Consider the following 23,677-nt stretch of genomic DNA (forward strand, 5'->3'; position numbering starts at 1 on the left):
GAGATTTAAAATAGCTCTAAAATATAAAAATGCTGAATAGTAACTGTAAGTGCATATAAATAAAGCAAACGTGAGTACTTTGTTTTACATGATAAGAAATCAGTTACTGTAGAGAAGTTACTGAAGTGATTGTAACCTTGTTGTTGCAGAATTCACAGAAGAGCGCCTTACAGTAATCAAGACATGGATGAATTATGACATAAAGTATGTTTAGCATTTCAAGTGCCTCTGAAAACATGTCAGTCCGGTTTCCTGATTAGGGTTTCAAACTAGTGGCCCAAAACGGTGGTTTCCAATGTTTTCGCAACTTTACATACGTCGTTCAGGAATTTAGATGATCTCGATCTTTTGTCCTGACTCTACTCTACTGCTATCCAGTCCACAAACTGAGCTCCAAATATTTATCCAGTTCAAGCCACAGCGAAACAATTACCACTCCTCTGGAAATACAAACCCATGAACACATTAGAGACTATCCAGACAAATAAAACATGATATTGACATCCTGCCCCATTGAGTCCAAGAGTTTATTTGCTTGTGGTCTAGTTGTGAAAACATCTTTCCCAAGCAGCGTTGCACAATGACGGTCTAGAGGGCAACATCGCCACAGTAGTTTAGTATAACCGTTCTGATTATTGAAAAATAAATAACAAATAAACACTAACTTAATCAATTATAATTGCATAGTCAGTATCATTGAAGGTTATTAGGTTATGTTTGTTGCACAGTTAAAATTGTGATATACATGACATAGCACTGCACAGTATAAACAACCAGTGGTGGCATTTAATGATACCACCATAAGCATTGGTATACTTGGTTTGGAAAAAAGACAGGGCAAGTGTTATTTAAGTAATCTGTGAGGTGAGACAATACTGTATGCTTTAATTGCCCTGCATCTGACTGAACATTGATTACAAAGCATATGAATCCTCTCGGAAAGAAGTAAATCATCCACAGCGGCAGACTGATAAATGTTTGTCCACAGGCCGAGGAGCAGAGTTACTCCAAGGAAACATGGAGGAAGAAGAACGGGCTGATCCACAGAGAGAGGCCAGCTGGCATGGAGTCGCCTCAGCAGGTAGGCCCAGCATGAATAATGGGCACCGTGGCTCGTGTTGCTGATGTCCTACAAACACATTTCTATGCACTCCGAGGACGCCATTAATATCTTCACAGACATTCTTTGTGAGCAAATAAATAGACGACCTTGGCAGGTCATCTCTGTTTAAATCTGAAGACAGCTTGGATTTAAAAATATATATATATTTTTTTTTTTGTTCCATCATGTCATAAAAGCAACAAATTCTTGATTTAACAGTAACTCAGTCTAACATTAGAGAAACTGTTTCCATACGATTTAAGTAAAAATGCCCCAAAATATCAATTTTTAAGCTTTGAATAAGAAAAGTCTCTCCTAAATCACGTGTACTGCGTAGATCAGTGCTCTTTTCTGTATTGCTTTGTGTCCATTTTAATTGTTTTGGAGTGAGTTATCCTGTAGGAAAAAGCAGAGATGTATAAGTTTGCTCCAATGCAACTTGTTGGCACTGATGTGTAGAAGACTGAAATTTGAACTTCGTCTTTGCACAGAGGAGGCTGTAATTTAGAGGCTTGTGCCTGACAAAGACTCCTATTTGGAGTAGCTGAAATGTTTGGTGGCTGATAAATAAATGTTCCCCACATTGCAAATGTGGGAAACATTACAAATCAAGAATTAAAGAATAATGCTAAATGATAAAATAAAACCTTAAACCTCAAATCATCTTTGATAGTTTGGATCCTTTTGCCTTTTCTTTCTTACAATATGGAAAAAAATCTTTTTGAGGTCTTTAACTGATAGGAGCAAGCAGGAGGATTTTGTGATTAATCATTATCTTTGGCTGTGCTAAATAAACTTGCTCTCTTTCCTGGGATGTCATTCAGCTTTCTAGGTCATTTTCCTGCCAACAAAAACACAGAAATTGAGATCGTTTTTCAGGAAGATACTTATTTTTACTGACGTTTCTGTGTTAAAGACAGACAGCACCTACACAGCATCCAGTTGCTTTTAATGTTCTGAATGTGTCCCAAGTTTCTTTTAAAATTAAATAGAGGGTCATTTTTAGTTAAAATTAAAAAGTTAAAAACGTGCAAAACAATTGTGTCACATTTTTAAGACCATTAATGTCTGCACAAAGAGGCTTCTTAAGTTTGTTTCTTCTGTGCAATGATATTGTTTCTCCTTGAAATCTGCAACAAGTGTTCCTAGATGTTCTTGAGTCTATCTCTAAAATGTCTAAAACAAAACAAGCCTAAATGATTAAACAGCACTAAGAGCAAAAGAACAGATGATACCTTAGAGTGCAACGTTTCATTTAATTAGGAATGCTTAATTGCTGCCTCCTGATATTTTCTGCAATAATAAATCATTTTGGATTTTGCTCATTTTTAAAGCATGAGTCTCAGTCCAATTTCTCTTTCAAACAAACTATGAAATATTCATGGAAACATGATCTTAGTCACTGTTCAGTAATTTATCTGCACCAGCCGCTATTGTTATTTAGTTATTTCCGTGTCCAAGTGCCATGCTGTGCCTGTGCATCTGTTTTCACTGGCTGATAGAGGGACAATAGGCAGAAACGGCAGAAGCTCATGTTCCGGGCTGCAGAAACATGACACCGTCTGTGCACTTTGCACCCCTTTTAGCTGCTTGTTACTAGCCTCCTGTTTCTAACGCAGCAGCAGTGCTGCAAACGCCTAATCAAGTGCACGTATGTGCATCCATTTGCAAACACATAAACCTGCAAGCGTGCCTGTCCGCACATTTAGCAACGTATTCAAAGACAGTATAAGTCAGCCTCGGTGGTGGCTGGAGGCAGAAACCTGACCGGTGAGATCCTGTCTCCCTCAGCACCTCGGCGACACAACCAATGGGGTGCCGGCGACCTCGCTGCAGCATCATGGGCCCAAAGTGTACGGCGTAGTGCAGAGGACGAGCTCGGACAGACAGCAGGAGCTGATGGCGCGCGAGTGGACCGTCAGCCACCTTCATGATGAGATGAAGTACATCAAGGAGGTGAGTGGACTCTAGCCAAAAAGCAGATCGGCCTCCATGGTGCACATCGCTTTAACATCATGTCACACGATCAAGCGAGCTTATGTGCTAACATCCGTACGTTGTTGGTTTCTGCAAACAGGTGAGAGACTCTCTGGAGAAGGTGAGAGAGCGGATGTACGGGCAGTTTGGAGGAATGCAGCAGTCAATGGAGAAGCTTTCACAGGAAATCAGGGTAGAGGATCAAATAAAACCCATGTCATCGAACTTCAATTCATCAAGCTCTTGAACAATAACTAAGAAAAAAAGCATGTATTTCCCCCAGGCTGCCAACTCACAGCAGAGAAGTCTGGAGTCTGAGGTGAAGGTGCGCACCGCAGCCATGGAGAACTTTGATCAGATGAACAGCTCCCTTATATCTGCAAACATCAGCCTGCAGGTAACAAATCAGTGTCAAGAAGACTGTGAGGATATTTCACTGCGTTGTCAGCTGTATGCTGGTGTACAAGATTTCTGTGCTTCCCCCCCCCCCCACAGAAATCCCTTTTGGAGAACTGTCAGAACAGAGTGGACATGAAAGATGAGGTGAAGAGTTTGCGGAGCACCTGCGAGAAAACTCAGGAAATGCTCAGGGACAAGGAGCGGGAGCTCACTGCATCACAGACTGAAAACCAAACACTAAGACTTCAGGTAATCCTTCGGTCTTCTGCAAACCCGCACAAGTCCAAAGATTTTCAGACATCTGCTGATTCCAAGCTGCAGCGGTCATCCAGCTGGTGTGAAAAGCTGCTTCTCAGCTGGCAGAGCACCCTGATGAGAAAACCGAACAAGGATCATATGCTTGCTGCCAAACTCACAGATGCTTCACATGTAGAGTTTCCCTGCAGAAAGTTGTCGTGAAATCGGACTCGTCAACAAAATAGCACACCGAAGCTCTGCTAGCAGTTTTTACAGAAAAAACAAACGAGCTAAATCTGCATCTTCCGGTCCTGTTTCAATATGTTCTCGTCTGCCGAGAGCAGTGTTGAATTTGCTGTGCTGTGGGTTGTCCAGGTGGAGTCTGCACGGGAGGCCAACAACCGCGCCATGCAGGATCTCGCTGCAAAGCTCCAGAGGGAGTATGAGGAAAAGTTACAGAGCGAACAACGGAAACACAGGGAAGAGATAGAAAACCTACAGGTTTGCATTCTTTGCTGCTTATGCTCACCACTTACTGTTATCACAGATGACAGGGACCGAAACGCGCTACCGCGACAGGATTACATTGTGATGTTCACTACAGATGCTTCAAATGCTTCAAATGCTTTGGTTTGGTCAGATTATGCTAATCTGCTAGAGTTAGCTTTGACTTGTACTAATAAAAAAGGAAATGATATGAGCAGAGTAGCAGCAATGTTTCTGTTCACACAGGCCCAACTGGACAATTACATCAGTCGTCTGGAGGAAGCAGAGAGGAACCTCCGGGCTGCAGAGGCAAAGATTGCTGAGAGAGACCAGCGGATCATGGAAGTAGAACGTCTCCTGGGCTGCATGGGGATGGTGAGATGGCTTTCTGAAGATAAGCGGTGCATTTATAAAGCTCTGAATGGTTTTGGTTTCCATTTGACCTCTTTTTCAAAAGTAAACATAAAAATATTTTACAGGAGAAGAGTCAACTCCAGCAGAAGCTGCAGGAATGCGAACAACGTATTCGTTCGTTAGAGATGACAGACGCAACGGATGCAGCTGCAGCCAAAAAGTACAAATTAAATCACACTCGAAACTCAGTTTCTATCGTTTCACCAGTCACAATTCTTTATTTTCCCTTCCGGTGTTCCTCCTGATTTTTCAGATGTCAGATTTTCCTGAAAGCAAACTTCCACGTTTAGATTAAAAAAAAATAAAAAAATTTACATCTCGTAACCTTAACGTTTCCGAAAGTCCAACCTTTTAATTTGAACTGATGTTTGTTTTAGGTCCAAGAAGCTGGAGGAAGAAGCTGTGGATCTACGTGAGAGAATCAAACATTTGAACGACATGGTGTTTTGCCAGCAGAGGAAGGTCAAAGGAATGATTGAGGAAGTGAGGAGGATTTCTTGTCTCTTTGGAATCAGTCCAGCTGCATGAATTCAGACTCCTTTTTTTTTTTTTACCGATAGCAAAACAAAAACACTAACTTGCTACTTTATTAGGTATAGTTATTCAGTTGTTTCACTTTGTTGATCTATGGCAAAAAGAATTGAGGAAGTGCTGAATGCAAAGGGGGGGGTCTAACCCGGTTTTAGCAAGGCGTGGCAGGTGTGCTTATGTGCATCAACTGAAATAGCAAATTTGCACAAAAGCAATTTAAACCTTAATTCAGTCTTCTGAAACTGAATAGAAATTACTTTTGGAATTAAATGCAGTGTTGCTACTTTTACTCTTATTAACTAGGGTATGTTCAAGAGCACTGGAAGTGTGACTAAAAGACGATCTAATATTTTAAATGTTGTGAAAACACCTGCCGTTATCAACGTATATAATATTACAGTTTAAAAGCTATATGGAGTCAATGCCAAATCTAAATTATTTTTAAAGAAGCTCATGTTGTTAGTCTAACTGTGCTTTTTTGTGCAGGTTGAATCTCTGCGATCTAAAGTTGCCCAGAAGGACATGTTCATCTCAGACCTTCTAGACAGAATTGCAATAGTGGAGTGCGAGGTAAAACCATGATGCTGTGTATACTGTGTTTAAATTAAGGTGTGGTTTGGTATCCTTCTGCATGGCTACAGATGATTTGCTGATTTGATGAGCACAGGATATCCTGATCTTTCAGTGATATCTGTGTGTTTCCCTTGCATCGCTGCCCCTATCAAATCGGCTTTTCCCATGTAAAGTGACTGCGGTCCTTTGCATGATGCTAATCTGACGGCACTCTTTCCTGTTTCCTTTTTCCTAGAATAATGAATTAGAAGACAAGCTGAAGTATTTTATGTCCATACAGAATAGGCCTCAAGAGATTTTGGAAAGACGAGACATAGGAGTAGGCTGCGATCTGCTCCCCAGGTAGGAGTCAACATGAGGCTTGGGCTGTATTTGGTGCTGCGTTTCAAACTGGTTTCTAATTATTTTTTTTTATGTCTGGCTGTGCAAATACAGACATGAAGTAAAGAGGCACGATGTTGAACCTTTTCATCCTCATTTCACCCAACCTACACCACCTGTCCAACCTACATCACCTGTCCAACCGTCATCACCTGTCCAACCGTCATCACCTGTCCAACCGTCATCACCTGTCCAACCTACATCACCTGTCCAACCTACATCACCTGTTAACGCTACATCAACTACTCAACCTCTGTCGCCGACACATCCTTCATCGCCAATACAATGGCCTTCATCTTCTTCACAACCCTCATACCTATCCTCCATCCAGCGTTCATCATTCAACCTAACAAAGCCCATCCAACCGAGGACATACAGTTCTACTAACCTTCCACCCAGCAGACTGCAGTCCAGTTTGTTAAAATACTCTCCTGGTCAGTACAGTCAGTTCCTACACTCCAACAGCACAACGATGAACGGTGTATCCTCTGACATTCACCCACCTGAATCTGACTCATTCGTGAGTCTGGTCCAGTCTGGGAGAGACGAGGTAGATGCAGAACCAAAAACAGACACTACACAAAACAAACAACAGTCCACCTTGTCTTCTCGGCCGAGAATACAAGTTTCCTCACCCTTCATGAAACTGATGGATAAACACTGACTCGTTTAAAGTTAAAAAACTCAGAAATTAAAAAGCCATTTTTAAATAATTTGATTTATTGTGCTCTTCATTGTTTTCTGGCTTGAGTAATTTTAAGAATAACCCTTTTTAAACACAATTTCAGCAGAAAATCTTTAACTTTTTCAGACTTCCTTTGAATTAAGTCTTCTACAGATAAGCCCAATGTTCTTCATATTCCTGGGTTTTGTGGACATTAAAAAATAATCTTTTAATTATTGAGAAGGGCATTGATAGTTTACAACATGCATTTTTGTTTTAAAAATAAATGCAAATAAAAGCGTTGTTCTTTTCAAAAATAACCCCTCTTTACATTGTCTTTTCATCTTTTAAGAGGTGTTTAGTGTACCAATCAAAAACAAACTTCTTGTTGAAATTATATTTAGGCCTACCCTAAATCTAAATCTGCCAGGTGTATAAATAGTGTTGGGCTTAACTATATGTGAAGTTATTTGGATAAAAATTGCAATTTACAGCTAATTGTTGAAATTCTGAACAGCTAAATCGTTTAAAAACAGATTAACGTAAAGACAGATCCATAAACAATATACATGTTTATGAAGCTTGGTTACCCCTATTCTGACTGTATTGAGACAATCCTACCCTTTGAAAGCTAAAACAAAATATGTGCTCCTTTATTTTTATCTTTGTTCTTTTGAATGATGATAGGAGCCGAAAGAAACACTAGCAGTTGCTGCATGAGATATCACACAGTTGAAACCACAACCAATTAACCTATTTTGCAGGTTTTTCTAGTATGAAAAAGAGAGTTCATTTTGATCTTTACATTTTTTGTTGGGAGGACATTTGAGCAGAACACGCTAACAGATTCACCCTCTGTCTCGAGTCGACTTCTCATGCTAGGCTAAGCTATATAGCTATGGTTAGCTTGGCTAGTTGTTGACATTGTGGGAAAGTTGGACTATAAATATATTTAATATCACGTTTAACTTTATTTTTCTAATAATAAAACACCATGTTGTTCTGAAAAATCTTTTACAGGTTTCACTTGTCAAATTTTCACATTTTGTTGTTTTTATTTCTACATCATCATGGTGATAATTAAAAGCACATTTGGTATTTTCTCTGTCAGGGATGATGGAAAAGAGTATTATTGATGATGCTAAATGTTGGCAACTTTTGTAATAATGATAACACATGTTGCTCTCAGTGGGATGTTATGAACTGAATAATTTTTTTTAAAACGTGTTTTTATATACGTTGGATGTTGCTTATTGAGCTATATAATCTGTCCTGGTTAAGGATTGATATGGTTATTGTTTGTATTTCTAAATGTTTATATTTGCTTTGTACATATTAAATGATATATTTTGCTATTGTTCACACTATGTAAATAATATTTATTAACATACCTCTCAACTTTTGACGACTGTTGAGAGTGAGATTGTTGACGGGGGGGGGGGGGGGGGGGGGTGCTGTTGGTCGATTGAAGAAGGTCCAACGGGGGGGGGGGGGGGGGGTGCTGTTGTTCGATAAAAACGGCCCAACGGGGGGGGGGGGGGGGGGTGTTGTTCGATTCAAGACTGTCACTATTTTAGACGGACTTTACTTTCATGTTACAGTTTGTAATAACACATGCCGACTTACCATTTAATTCGCACACAACACGGACCGTATAAGTGTTTCACTTTGGATGAGGGAAACATGTTTGCGCGGCGGCGGCATAGACATAATATAAGAGTAGACCCCGCGTTGACTGTCGCTGCGCAGGAATAACGGCCGCCATCTTGGGGCGGTCGACTTGCTACCCTAACCTGCTGATTCAAGCTGAACACACTAATGATGCCTCAGCACTGTGCGGCTCATTTTTGTTTAAATCGAGGGACTATTTACGTTAGGGCTCGAGGAATAACTTTTCACAAGTAAGATGAACAGATATCGTTTATATTTTTGATTAGAATGTGATTTTTCTAAAATTAGGCAGAGAGATACAGGTCTACACGTCCAAGTCTTTGTGACTTAGTCTCTCCAAAACTGCATCTGCTCCATGAAAGAATCAGAGCTTTGTTAGACATTAGTGAATAAACAGCATGTGTGTGTGTATTTATATATATATATATATATATATATATATATATATATATATATATATATATATATATATATATATATATATATATATATATATATATATATATATGTATGTATAGAGAGAGAGAGAGAGAGAGAGAGAGTTCATTTGCAAAAACAGATAACTCCGTTTTTATAAATTAAGAAAAACATACTTTTTATTATTTAGTTAAGGTGATACCAGTCAAACTAACCTACCTGATGAATTTGATCAGGTAAGAGCGACATAACAAAATAATGGCATCTCAAAAATACACCTTCATTAAAAGGACCCCCCCACACACACACACACACACACACACACACACACACACACACATTTGCATTGATGAGCCGATCATTACAGTTCTCAAACATAATCGATGGTGGCATGTCGTTTTATTCGAAAAATGAGAATCTTGACCAGCATGTCGGTTAATAAGATTCTTTTTGCCCAGAAGAACAACAACTACCGATAACTATGGTTTTTCTCCCTAAAACACACACCTGCACCGCGGGCTTTAGAAGAAAAAAAAAAAACGCTACAGAGCGGAGTCGGGATGCAGCGGCTCAGTGAGAAGAGCAGTGAAATACATGTGACTCGCTATTTGTCCTACTGTACTTTTCATAATCATTTTTAATTTTCTCCCGTTCTAATACAATGACTCGGGTCGCGGTGGAGCGGTGCTGATCTCCACATTTGAAGCATTCAGTTCGTATTGATGATCAAATTAGTAATTTACAGCACAGTAGTTATTTGTAAAAAAAAAAAAAAATAAACCAAAAAAAAAAAAAACGTTTATACAGTACTTTTATTTGTTAAACAAATACTTGGGCCTGTAAAAAGGTTGTTCTTTGGTTTCAATGTACTATGGAGCAGGCTATTTCATTGTATAATAATTGTAAAGAAAATAAAGACTACTACTTCATGGACTTCGCCTACCACGGGTTCTTTTTGGAATATATATATTATATAATATATATATATATATCTATATTTATATATATATTATATATATATATATATATATAATATATATATATATATATATATATTATATATGTATATATTATATATGTACATATATTATATATGTCTATGTATGTCTAATATATCTATGTCTTATCTCGTATATATATCTCTTATGTATCTCTGTATCTATGTATGTGTATATTTTGTGTTTATATCTCTCTCTGTGTATCTCTCTCTCTATATTGTCTATTCTATCTCTCTCTTCTCTTCTCTATGTGTATCTTCTTTCTATCTCTTATCTCTTCTCTATCTATATCTCTCTCTCTGTATTATGTATGTTTTTGTATATAGTGATAACAAAAATTATTAATGTATGAGTGGCTGTGTTTTGCAGCATACATATTCTGTCAGAATATTCAATACTTTTAACCACACTAAGAACATTTAACTGCACTGAACCATTTGTTATAACAGCTATAGCTTTAAAGTTTTCAGAAAAAAAAAACAACGTGAAAATTAGTTCAATAATCAGCAAGTATAGTTGACTTAATTTGATTCTGCACCTGGTTAACACATTACACTGAGCTGAGTTCTCGACCGCCCCAAGATGGCGCCCCTAAATCTCGTCCGTGCCTATAGGCGAGAGCGGTCGATGCGGGGTCTACTCTTTATATATGTCTATGGGCGGCGGTCCTTGCAGCTGTGTTACCTCTACTACTGGACGTGCGGAAACCATTGTACCGCAAATTGGTTCCGCCATGACGCGAGGCGTCCGTACGCGTGCGTTTCAAGAGTGAGATTTTCATTGTAAGATTGAGATTTTCAAAGTAATGCGTGTGAGCGTGTGCAATTGATGAAATGCGTGTGTCACACGGTCAATGCGTGAGAGTTGAGACCTATGTTTATTAACTTGCATTGTGCCTTTGTGTACATACCCTATTGTCTGATGTTGGTGGTGGGAATAAACATCTGTACTGACAACAGGGTAATAGGACATTTTGAACACGACTTTACAGCTGTGACTTTGTTAAAAATAAAGTGACTGCCATTCCTGAGCCTCAAGCATTACTTTCCCCCTTTTGTGTCTAACTAATTGTGACTAATGACAACAGCTTCATAGATGATTAAAATAACAACAATATCCGGCCTTGTGACATTGTGTCAAAAAGATCTAAACTGTTGTGCAAAATATGAAGAGAAGAATATTTAAATAGTGACTGTAATTGTGTATTTTCATAGGGGCTTCAACATATATTTTTACTAAACAAATAAACAAACCGTATAATAGACACCAATCTCTTGCTGTGTCTTAAAACAGAGGTTTTACCTACAGCATATGGTGCTCACCATTGTTAAGATTTCACCAAAAAGCTTCCAGATAACCTGATCACAAGACAGAATAAGAATCTGGATGAAAAACATTTTAGCAAGGCAGTCCTTGAGATGAATAAGTTACACATCTACTGATTCTGGTTATTTTAATTAATTATTTAACATGACAGGATGTGGGGGGCACTAAAGTTTTAAACTATATAGTATGATTTAGAAAAACATTCTTAACATTTTGAAAATAGAGTTGCTTGATAAATACATTGATATTGCATTTTGTAAAAACAAAATAAGAATTAAGTCTGCTTTTTTTTTTTTTTACTTTGCCGCCGAATGAAAAAAAAAAAGTGATTTCAACAGAATTTGACCTTTGACACTGGCTGTTAAGGACACAGCTGTAACCTTTCGGTTTAAGTGTGGGCCATTGTCTGATGAGCTAAATGAGAAATGGTCTGGCTCAGTGGCCACAAAACATCCTGACAGGAAATGCAGCTGTGGAAAATCTGAGGCTGTGAAGCTGGAAAACTTCAGACTGGTTGCATGTGTCAAACAAAAACAATATAGCTCTTCTAACATATAAAATATTTAGAACTTGCAACAGGCTTACATTTTGTCACATTTACATTTTGTGCGATAGACAAATAAATTATGTAGAGCATATTTACGATGAAAAAGGATTCAAGGTTTTCTTGATATCCTGTGTCCTAAGGTATTCAAATCAAGCTCAAGACTGTGAGTCTACTTTTATTGTCCTGCTATAAGGACAATCACCACTACAGCATCAAGTCTTTCAAATGCTAACAGGATTTCTTCCTGGACTGACGTTTATTTTGCTCAAATCATCTTCCCATTAGCCCCCGAAGAAAAATAATAATTTTTACAGCATGATTTTGTCAACCACAATTTAGGTCAAAAAGTAAAATTTTGGCGTCAACTGACCGGAGCACCTTCTTCCATATGGTTACTAGATAGTAGATACCAAGAACCGCTTTGCATCAAAACCTTAAACTGTACTTTTTAGTGCTTTATTTCAATAAAGGTTTTGTTCTTGCCAATATTCCATAAAGAATAGATTTGAGGAGTGTACCAATAAAAGCTGTCCTGTCAACAAAATCTTCAACTTGAGCTGTAGGTCTCTGCAGTTCTTCCATAGTCACCATGCTCCTCTTAGCTGCATGTGTGATCTGTCAATTCATTTGGATGGCCATATCTTGGTAGGTTTAGAGTTGTGTCATACGCTCTGAGAGACTGAATATTACTCTGGGAAATGATTAAGCTTAGGAAAATCTTTATAATCTAACCCTTTTTCAAAGTGCTCATGACTTTTATCCCTGACCTCTCTGGTCGGTTCCTTGATCTACAGGATGCAGTTTATTCGCTCATTTTCTGTAACAAAACCTATGAGGCCTCAGAATAGCTGTATTTATACTGAGATTAAGTTAAAAACAGGTGGACTCTATTCACTTATTAAGGGACAACTGAAAGAAAGTAGTTGCACTGAATTTTATTTTGGCATATACAGATAACGGGTACTAAAAACACATTAAATTTAATTTCATTTATATAGCGCCAATTCACAACACATGTCATCTCAAGGCACTTTACAAATTCAATCAAAACGTTTCCTATCTAAGGGAACCCAGTAGATTGTCTCGAGTCTTGACAAGCTCCATTCACTCCTCCTGAAAGGACGTAGAGCCACAGTGGACATTCGTCTACATTGTTGATGGCTTTGCAGCAATCCCTCATACTGAGCATGCATGAAGCGACAGTGGAGAGGAAAACTTCCAGCAGAATCAGGCTCAGTATGAACGGTCATCTGCCTCGACCGACTGAAGGTTAGAGAAAACAGAGCAGAGACACAAAAAAGACACAGAAGTACACATTGATCCGGGAATTCTTTCTCTGCAAAGGGTCTTTTTATACAGCTGTAGACTGTTTTTCCAGATCAGGTAGGATTCCGCTAGATGTGTAGAGTGCCACTTTTGCACCAATATCCTACTGTTGTGCTTGAAAGAACGCAGCTCTAAACTAAACCAGGGAGCCAGTTTCCTGTGAATAATCACCTTCATTTTCAAGGGGGCTACATCGTCTAATGCAAAACGCAATGAGGAAGTGACACCGTTAACAAAAGCGTCAATTTGTGAATGGAAAGAAACAACATTGCTGCCATCTGCTGGGCAATAATGTGATGCCAACAATATTAAAAGGGGGACAGACTTAAAGTCTGATACAGCATTCTCTGATACGACTACAATTAAACATACTCATTTAAATTGAACTCAAAGGTTATTAAAACCAGTCAGGTAGGACAGGGTTGTGAGGAAATACATTTAATTCTTCACAAATCAATGGCATATGTCAGCACAAGGTCCCAAGTATGAAGGCAAGAGTGCATCTGTTTAGGCATATTTTGAGCAAAACCAATTGAATCTAGTATACTAACCTTGTCAGTGTTTATCACTAAATCAGATCAGAAGTCTGACAACTTATCCAAAAACTGAGTGTAAGGGCCTGGTGGACGATACAAAACAACAAACAGAAGAGGTTTTATTGCTTTGCAGTTTGGATGATGGAAACTGAGGGTTAAATGTTCAAAAGAATTGTAGTTATAAATTGGCCTGGGACTAATTAATAAATCAGACTGAAAGATGGTTGCCACTCCTCCTCCTCTTCCCGTAGTTCTGGGAATGTGGAAATTTAAATGATTAGAGGGAGTTGACTAATTTATACTAATGTAGTCCTCTTGTAGCCAGGTTTTGGTGAGACAAAATAAATCAATATGATTTTCAGAAATCAATTCATTGACTAACAAAGTCTTTGGAGGGAGAGACCTTATATTTAATAAACCACATTTAATTGCTTTATTTTTTGGTTCAAGTTGAGTCATATTGATTTTTATTAGATTTTTATGATTTGCTCCTTTCTGATACGTTTTTTAATCTGTTTAGTTTTGGCCGTGGGAAAGACACTGTCTCAATGGGTTAATGGGTGGGTGACAGTACAGAAGCTGCCGAGAGTTGTGTTAAACTACGGCTCTGCTTCCTGGTCTGGACCCTGGGTTGTCAGCATTTAGGAGATCTAATAAAGGCAACCAGATTCCTAGAAAGAAGAGCTGCACTGTCCAAAGTGGGATGGATTCCGTCTCTTCGGATCAAACCAGGTTTTCCCCAGAAAGTTCATCAGTTATAAATGTAGCCTACGTCGTTTTCAGGACAACACCTAGACAACCAGCGGTTGAATGATGACATGCGGCTAAACATGTCATCACTGGTCAGATCAGGCAGGGGACCAGAGACAATTAGGGAGTCCAACATTGTTTTAGCAAACTTACATTACTGCCAGCATGAACAACAATCTTACTGTAGATAAAAGCTCATCCTTAGCCAACAGTTTCAAGTAGGATCTGATGCCGTACATTCAGATTTTAATTTGGAAGAAATTTAACTTAGCAATGATCCATTTTCTTTCCATTTCACTGTTCCATTGTGTGTCCCCACCTAGCCCCCAGGATCACCTGGGTATAGTAACAACAGTCATTGTGTTATAATCCTGCAGTGTTAGGTAATGGTTTCCATTTTGTGTTCATGTTTGTCAGTATTGTGCTTGATGTTTATTATGTTCTATAGGTCTGGGCATATTATGTTCCTTTAACCATTTACCGTATAAATCAATTTCCTTGTGCTCATTATCGTCAGGTGTTCTGAGTTTCTTTATTTTCATCTCTGTTTTTTCACATTGTTTATGTTTTGCTATTACTGCCATTTTACTTTGTAGATTATCTTATTTGTTCATGTCATCATGATTCTTATTTTATATTACATTTGTTAGATTTCTCCCTGTCTGCCCCTGTCAATCACTCTCCCTCTCCCTCAGCTTTCTGCTCACCGTTCTCCGCTGTTTCTCTTTTCTCATCCAATTACTTTCACCTATGCTCTGAAGTCTATTTAGATTACAGAAGCTTCACGTAGTTATGAGATTTTGCTGGATACATTCCCATGTAAGTATAAAAAGGAACACAGGAGCTGATGAAATAGCTAAAATATAAACCAGGATGAACAATATTATAAAGATACATTTTGGAAAAGGAGAAGCTAAAACAATAATCAAAAATTAAATGATGAAAATATGGCAGGATAGGTGGGACACGGATAACAGTGGAAGGAAATATTATAGTGTGCAGAAATCTATGAATGCCACGGGTGTGACTAGAAAGAACAAGCGAGAGGAGTGTTTTTACCAAATTAAGATTTGATCACATAGGTTAAAACATTGTTTGTATTAGATAAAAGTTAAACAGATGAATGTATGGAAGTTAAAGCCATACAAAGAATACCACATATATTGTTACATTGTAGGAAATATAAGGAAGAGAGGATTATATTAAATCAAAAGATAAACGGGGAAAGAACTTGAACCTTGAAGGTTTATTAGGAATAACAGGAGATGGAAGCATGAAAGCTATTGTGCAATATCTGAAAACAAAAGATATGTATATAAATATATACTTTAGATTTTCTTTCGGATGATATAAAATAATTCCATCAATCATAGTATATACATACTCAGATATAGACGGTGGCGGTATGCACCTTAAAGTCATGGCTGCAATCTGCTGTATAACAAAAAGAAGAAAGGACCTGTACTCTTGCTCTGCCTCGTTCTTCTCCTCACCTTCCTCTGTATTTAAACTCCCTGGACTCTTCTGCTCTGGTTTCTTCTGTTTTTTCTCTGTGGATTTTATTTTTACCTCCTACCACCCTTTTCCTCTGTGCCCGGTTCTGTTCCTACATGTTCTGCCTGACTCCTTGAGTGAATATTATTTGTAAATTGTTCCCTTTATTTTTTCATTAAAAACTCTTGCCTCATCCTGTGCTCTACAATTGAATCCTCCTTTACCGACAACATGAGACATTGAACCAGGTTTTGGTACCTTTTGCAGTGTGAGTAGGTGCCAAATTTTAGTGAAAGTTGCAATTGTCATCTCTACAAAGCTTGTCTGGAGATGGATGCATGAAGTGCCTTAAAATTTCCTGGCAGATGGCTATGTTGACTGTGGACTTTATAAAACACAGTGGGGCAACAGCAGCAGATGACATGGCACCCCAAATCAACACTGACTGGGGAAACTTCACACTGGACTTCAAGCAACTCTTCTCCCAAACGCTGGTACCTGGATTTCAAAATTAAATGTAAACTTTACTTTCATGTGAAAAGATGACTTTGGACCAGTGAGCAAAAGTCACAAGGAATGCAACATTTGTAGCCCATGTGCCAAATTCTTGAACTGATTTTGCTTGACAATCCTGTTGCACCTTTTTCTACAACACTTTCTATGAATATGCTTGGATACAGGACTCGGTGAACAACCAGCTTCTTTACCAATAACCTTTTGTGGCTTACCCACCCTGGAGGGTGTCAATCACAGCCTTCTGCACATCTGTCCAGTCAGTCTTCCCATGTTAGTGTAGCCTATACTAACCTTTGCAGGTATTTTTGCATTAATCTTCTGATTAGGGTGAAATATCCTAATCACACAAAAAACACAAAAATAAGGCTTTAAAAAATATGTCCCTTTATGTGTAATTTATTTAGTATGCTGTAAATGATTTTTTTTCTTGCGAGAGTTCAACAACCAAAATAGTTTTTATTTCTCTTATTCTGATTTTTTTAATGACGGAAAAGCATTTAACTTTTGCTAGGAGCAAAAATGAGGCCAGCTGAAGCCATTTCCAAATTTAATTTCTTTATTCAAGAAATTAAGTTGCGATTAAAACATTTGCTCCATTCTAGATGATTTTTGGTGAATTTAATAAAGAACCACGGTTATGGGGCAAAAGCCGTCGCTCTGGAGCTGCCGCAGGTCGTAAACTCTTGGTTAGAGAAATCAAACTTTTAGTGTTGCTGACTGAACTTGGCCGGAAGAGGGCAGCAAACAAGCTGCATTTGGTTTTCATGGCCGTGTTGCGCTTATGCGTGTTGACCGGTGGGGGCGATAGAGCGCAGTGAATGGCTTCACTTCCTCACACGAAGAAGAAAGAGGACCCTACTTTCAAATGTTGTGTCATGTGTGGCGTGGAGTGAAAGTTCCCCACCGGGCAGGTTTGGGGTCTTTTTAATGATGCGGGAACTGTACGTTCGTGTGGTTTTATTGTAGATTCGGTACATGTCGGTGTTGACATATAAAGCCGAGCCGGCGGCGCTGTTAGCGAATGGCTGCCAGTAGCTAGCAGCAGGGATGTCCTCACCGTGGACAGAGCGGCAGGGACAGGTTGGAAACCTGAGGAGCCAGAGCGCAGAGGAGCTCCAGGAGCTGCTGCTCCGACAGGAGAAGATCCTGTCTAATAAGTAGGTGCAATACAATTAAATTACACAATTAAAACACATTACAGATTCACATACGAGCTTCCCTGTGGTCCGTGTTTTACAGACACAATGACGGATGTGGATATCTGTTCTCCAGTCGTAGCTTTTACATTGACTCACAGATAGCTGTATATTAAACCATTCTAGATACGAAGTAATGAACAAAACGTTTATAGATATATATTAGCAAGCCATAGTTTACAAGTATGGTGGCCCTGAGGTGCAAAGCACTACAACATTAACAAAAACATTACAACATGTGCCTTGCACCTCAGGGCCACCGTATAAAAGAGGGGAATAAACACACCGTGTAGACCTTTATAATTAGGAATAGTGACAATGCATTTATTTAACACGTTTTGATGGAGTTACATCAATATAATGTTATAAAACAAAGTTATTATGTTCAAGGTTCCTTGAGACAGTTTGGGAAGTTTTAAATATATAGTTCAGGAATTATCCGGGTGTGGTCAACAATGGTAAAAATAAAGTATATCCATCCATCCATCCATTCATTCAGCCACCAATTACCTCATAATCTATCCATCCTTAATCAGTCGGGTTTTTTTTGTTTGTTTGTCTGTTTGTTTGTTTTTTTGGGAGGGGAGGGGGATTTAAAGCCTATTCATTATGAAAACCTCTGCTGTAAATTAACTTTTGTATTTATACTTCAAAATAGGCTACAAGGACTGATAACTCTTGAGCATTTAAAAGTATGAAATTTCTTAACTAAAATGTGCATGAAAAAACATGTTTTTTAAGTTATTTCATTATTATGAACCATTTTTTTTTCTTGTTATGCAGGAGGTTGTTGCAGACTCTTCCCGACAAAGGGAAGAAGATCAAAGACTTTGCGGAGAAAGTGCGCCTTGCCATTGAAGAGCGCGATGAGGAGCAGAGGAGGCAGCATTTGGTGTCTGCTGCTGAAGCAGAGTTACAGTCTAAGTATCAGCAAGCTTTCTCCTCCCAGCAACGAGCCGTCCCCCTTTCACGCCTAAATGAGGAAAACGAGGAAGCTGCAGGCGATGATGCACAGGAGTGGGATAACAGCCCTTCGGAGAAGCAGCAGGACGAGAGTCTCTCCACAGCGAAGTCGATGGAGACCGCTGCGGAGGGGGAGCCCATGAACTCTGATCAGATCAAAGAACATGAACTTGCAGAAGCCTTGGACAGAGTAACACTGTCTGCTGCCGAATCTAAAGAACAATTCAACAGCAAGGCAACAGATAATTACTTTCTTCAGAAGCAGCCAGATACAAAGCCTCACTATTTAACCGTCCTAGAAAAGACTGCAGCTCCCAAGAAGCATAAATTCAAACCAAATCAGTAAGAGCACATTGATGTACGTGTGTAATTTCCCCATGTTACATGGTTCTCCTGTATTATTAATGAATAACATCGCCGTTTTCCAGACTAGCCCACAGAAACGATGGCTCTCCGTCTGGATCTCTGTCTCCTGGGCGCTCCTCTGGAACTGCGTCGCCGCTGTCTGCTCAGGCCAGGAAGGAGCGTGACAGGAAGCACCTGGACGACATCACTGCAGCCAGACTCCCTCCTCTTCATCACTCTCCTGTGCAGCTTCTGTCTCTGGATGAATCCGCTGAGCTCGTCAGAGAACATACGAAGAAACAGCAGGTCGGTGCCGCCCGAACGCTGGCCCTGTTCAGGACTAACTCTATCTCTAAATTAAGCGCTTCGCTCAATAACTAACTGTTGTCGTTGGCGTGACTATTTGACGCTAATCTACTCACCTTTTCATGCCAATGCACTTAGCACTGTGTAGGTATTTATTTCTCTTGGCTGGTAGTTACTTTGATGGATTTTAGAGATACAATTGTGAAGAATGCTCATTTATGACCACATTTCTGCCTTTGTTAGAAGTAGAGACGATCAGACAGATGTAATTACGTAAGTAAGTTATTGTTTTGTAATGTTGAAATATAGTGATAAAGGATAACTTTTAATGCAACATTAAACAAAAATTATTATACAATATATGGTAGAAAATTAGATAGATTATAGGAGACTATTTAAAATCCATAGCAGCTCCTTGTCGTCTTTTTACAATACCGTTCTCTGCTGTTCCAGCTGTAAGTCTTATAGGAAACGTCGCCACCAGCTTTGGAAGGTGAACTTCTACCCCGGTCTCAAGTCTTTAGCTTTTTATTACCTCTGACCAGTTAACTTGTGTCCTCATCCCCACATCATGATGCTGCCGCCACCATGTCTCATTGTAGGCAATGTGTTTTTTCGGGTGTTAGTTTTCCACACATTGTGTTTTCCATTTATGACAATATTCAAGTCTTGGTCTCATCTTACCTGAGCTCCTTCTTCCACATAGTTGTGGTGTTCCTGCGCTGCTTTTGGTGACATACGGAGGGACATTTCTTTCAAGAATTTAAGAATTTTGCCATGAAGACAAAATTTGAAAATGCAGAACTAATATTTGCGCTGTCACTAGGGCTGGGCGATATGGCTTAAAAGAAAAATCTCAGATGTTATTATACTAAACCTGATTAATCGATCCCACCCCCCCCCCTTTATTTTGTAAAGACAAACTACAGTAATAATTTAAAAAAAAAGGTTGTTTTGCTTTTTTCAATCATCTTCCCTGAGAATTGACCTAAATTCAGAGCGTAACTAAAAACAAGCTGGGAAACATGCTTCTAAAATAAGATGGTAGGCCCTGCCTTTGTAAACAGTGAAAAAAATGACTAAATGTTTTCTGCTAGTGGTTTTACGCAATGAGTTTTACAATCTAATAAAAGGCTTCACTTGTGTAACTGCAAACATGTAAAAAAATAAATGAATAAATTAAAGTGCCTCATCTTAGGGCACAAAAGTTTCCTCTTTAGAGTATTTCCACAATATATTTTCCTAAACATATATTCAACATTGCATGCTTTTACCAAAACAATTTTTCAGGACTGATATAGTGCAAAGTTATATTGGGTGCTTTGGCTAAAATAAAAAAAAAAAAAAATCTTCATAAACTGCAAATTTGAATTAATCACTAAAATCGACTTGTCGCCCAGCCCTAGCTGTCACTAGTTTCCACCTGAGGTGTAGATCTCTGCAGCTCCTCCAGTTACAGTGGGCCTCCTGTCTGCTACTTTAACGTTCTCCTTACCCACGCTGTCAGTTTAGGGGAACAACCGTGTCTTGTTAGGCTTGCAGTTGCTGCCCCTGTGAACCGTTCAAAGCTTACTTTAATGTTTTAAACCTCTGCTTTTAAACTTCTCAACTTTATCCCTGAGCTGCTGCGTTTCCTTGGGCTTCATGATGCCGTTTGTTCACCAATGTTCTCTAACAAACCTCTCAGGCCTTCACAGGAGAGATGTATTTGTTCTGAGACTAAATTGCACATTGGTGAACTTTTTTTTCTTAATTTGGAGGACCTTTAATGTATGCTGTTGAAGATTCTCAGTCATCCAGGTCATGATCATCAACAGTATAAAGCTTGGTACTCATCATTACTCCAGACTATTTGAATTGAGAAAGCTTCCTGGAGAGGAAGCGAAATGTCTTCAACTTCAGAAAACAAGTCCAGTTGCTTTGTTTTTTTGTTTTTTACTTCTTTTTTTTTGGAAGGACCTTTGATGGCATTTGGTTGCACTCTATTTTATTTGAGAGTCTCAGAGTAAAATAGGTTGGATAGAAGGTCGACATATCATACTTTTTGTTTCCACTTCATGATTATGCACTAATCTGTGATTTGACTGTCACAAAATCTAAAAAGGGTCAAATTCTTGCAACACATTCACTTTTTCCATGGTTTATTAGATCTGGGGGGCAGCTTAAATATTTTCCACCACCACTAGAGGGCAGCATCGAGTCGCTGGTTGTCACAGCCGGAGCACTGACTCCAGGGTCAAACTCTGATGTGCTGCCGGCTTATTATCATTCACAGTTGAAGGTTTTAACACCACTAGCTTTGCCGCTGGTCCTCTGTTTACCAACCTTTTCATGTCAGCTGTCTTTCTGTTTTGGGGTTTATTTTCAGGAGCTGCAGGCCAAACTGGCCGCCCAGAAACTGTCTGAAGGACTGAAGATCTCCATGGGGAGCTACACTCCTGACGGCGGCCCCATGGCTGCCTACAGAGAGGTTCACGATGATGGAGCCCACCTCTCCTCTGAGGAGGACTGATGCTGGGTGGACTGCTTGGGAAAGCGGCGTAACCTCGGCCTCTGGCGGAAAGAGGCTTTGGACCTCATGGTTCGGGATTTTCCATTTCAAGACCAGGATCTCTTAAGAGAGGAAATCAGCCTTTGCTTGGCTGTGAATAGCTTATAACAGCCAGGTCCAGAAAAAGAAACTTAATTGCCACTATATTTGTGACAGGTTGTTGTAAAGTCCTGCTTGTATATTCAAGGGATGTGGCGTTTTAACATTAGCATTTTGATGGAATTGCTCTGAGAAAACATTGAAACTGGCGACATTATAACATCCTGAGTCTGGTGTGATTTATGTAAAGCTTTAGCCTGATAGTGGATGACCACACAAACCTAAAGCTTATCAACAGACACTATGCAATGAACCAAAACTCACCTTTTAAACATTTTTCTCAGACCAAAGGGCTACAAGACATGAAACCAAGATAAATAAAGCCTTCATTTTGAACCGTGTACTGTCTTTGTCCTAACTGGTCTAAAAGTACAGAAGTGACCCTACTAGAGGAAATCCTTTTTACTTTTATAAAGACACACATGCTTCATTTTGCAATTATTATTAAAGTCGATGGCATGTTGACACTTTATTGTGTTTTCCTTGTTTAATTCTGTTAACTTTTATGTGGTCTTTAAGGACATTTGTAGAACAGGCTTTTATCTGCAGTTTCTTCTGTCCATCATTAATGAGCTTCCTGCTCCATCATCCACACCAGAACACCATCACAGCTTCGATTTGCTGGTGATCGCATTAACTTTGGGCTAATCAGGAAACTGGAGCTTCGTAAGTTAAATTTTACCGAATGCTGTGCAGCATATGTTGACAAATCAGCTTAGGTTGAGACATTTTGAAGACTGGGGTGTCTTCAAACCTGGTGTGTGCAAGAGAAGTAGTAAGATATCAGTGAAAAGAAATGTGACGACAAGAAAAGGGAGCGTGTGATCCTAGAGGTGAGTCGCTGTTCTTATGAAAGCACCCCCCCCCCCCCCACTGCCCTGCCCTTACACAAGAAAGTCACCTCCCACTGAGCCCTTCCCCACCCTTCCCGTCTTACTTAACCCTGGTCCCCCAAATATGTCCAGGAAGGCAGGCGGGTAGCATCCATGGTGATCAGAAGTTAGGCACCCCAAAAGGAAAGGGGCTAAACTATCAGGAATGTTTAATGTTTTATACAAATGTAATCCAATAGTACAAAACAGTGTGGAACACAAAAACAAGTGAATTTTTTCTAAAATGTTTCTTTTTATTATGAGAAGTACAGGTCAGACGGGGTTTTTTCCCCTTTTTGAGACAATTTTTTTTATTTCACATTTTTAGATCCAGCATACTTTGGCAAAAATTGAATAAATATTGCTCTGTTCAATAAAACCCTTTCTGGTCCCTATCTCAATATGATGCATCTGGCATTTCGTCTTTGACACAGGGATTTCTAGTCCATATGAGAATTTGATTCGTCGACACGGTTTTATTTTACATTGTTTATTACGCGCGTGATAAACAGTGAAAAAATTGTAGAGACAAGGTTTCATTTCTCTGACTAATCCATTTGATTTGGTAGTTTTGGCATTTATTTATTGATTGGTTTGCAGTTACATTGTCCATGAAATGTGATTTCAGCATAGACACGGGACATTATTAAACTAGTAACATTAGATGATTGCAGGAAACTATGATTGTGTCATATCTAATTTTATATTATATTTATACATATAAAATGACTTAAAATTTGCTATCCAAGCTTTTGAATGCTTATTGTCCACAAATGCTTCTGTGAGAGCCAGGTGCTATTGGTGCCACATGCTGGACGGGAGGCCTAATAAACCGTCATAGTTTGCTTGTGCCTCGAACTAGGTCTGAAACGCAAAAATAAATTTAATTCATATGAGTAAAATCGTGAAAAATAAAAGATTCAGATTCCGTTACATGTGTTACTATCCCATTGCAACAATGATACGATGATGTCACAAGCACAGAGTTTATAAAACTTTA

General features: G+C 39.0%; 1 protein-coding gene across 1 annotated transcript; it reads left to right on the plus strand.

Moving 5' to 3' along the window:
* Window positions 1-988: 988 nt before the first annotated feature.
* On the plus strand, window positions 989-23,056 carry polr2m (RNA polymerase II subunit M; the record flags this gene model as incomplete). Its single annotated transcript, XM_036136363.1, is given in 14 exon segments — window positions 989-1,081; window positions 2,894-3,058; window positions 3,180-3,272; window positions 3,363-3,476; window positions 3,575-3,727; window positions 4,091-4,216; window positions 4,448-4,576; window positions 4,681-4,775; window positions 4,993-5,098; window positions 5,633-5,716; window positions 5,955-6,061; window positions 18,325-18,846; window positions 18,933-19,155; window positions 21,524-23,056. Coding segments are annotated over 14 exon segments (2,154 nt in total), but the record flags the coding sequence as incomplete, so codon positions are not given.
* Between the last annotated feature and the right edge of the window lie 621 nt (window positions 23,057-23,677).

This window comes from Fundulus heteroclitus, chromosome 4 (genome assembly GCF_011125445.2).
Source record: "Fundulus heteroclitus isolate FHET01 chromosome 4, MU-UCD_Fhet_4.1, whole genome shotgun sequence".
In the NCBI taxonomy this organism is placed as follows: Eukaryota; Metazoa; Chordata; class Actinopteri; order Cyprinodontiformes; family Fundulidae; genus Fundulus; species Fundulus heteroclitus.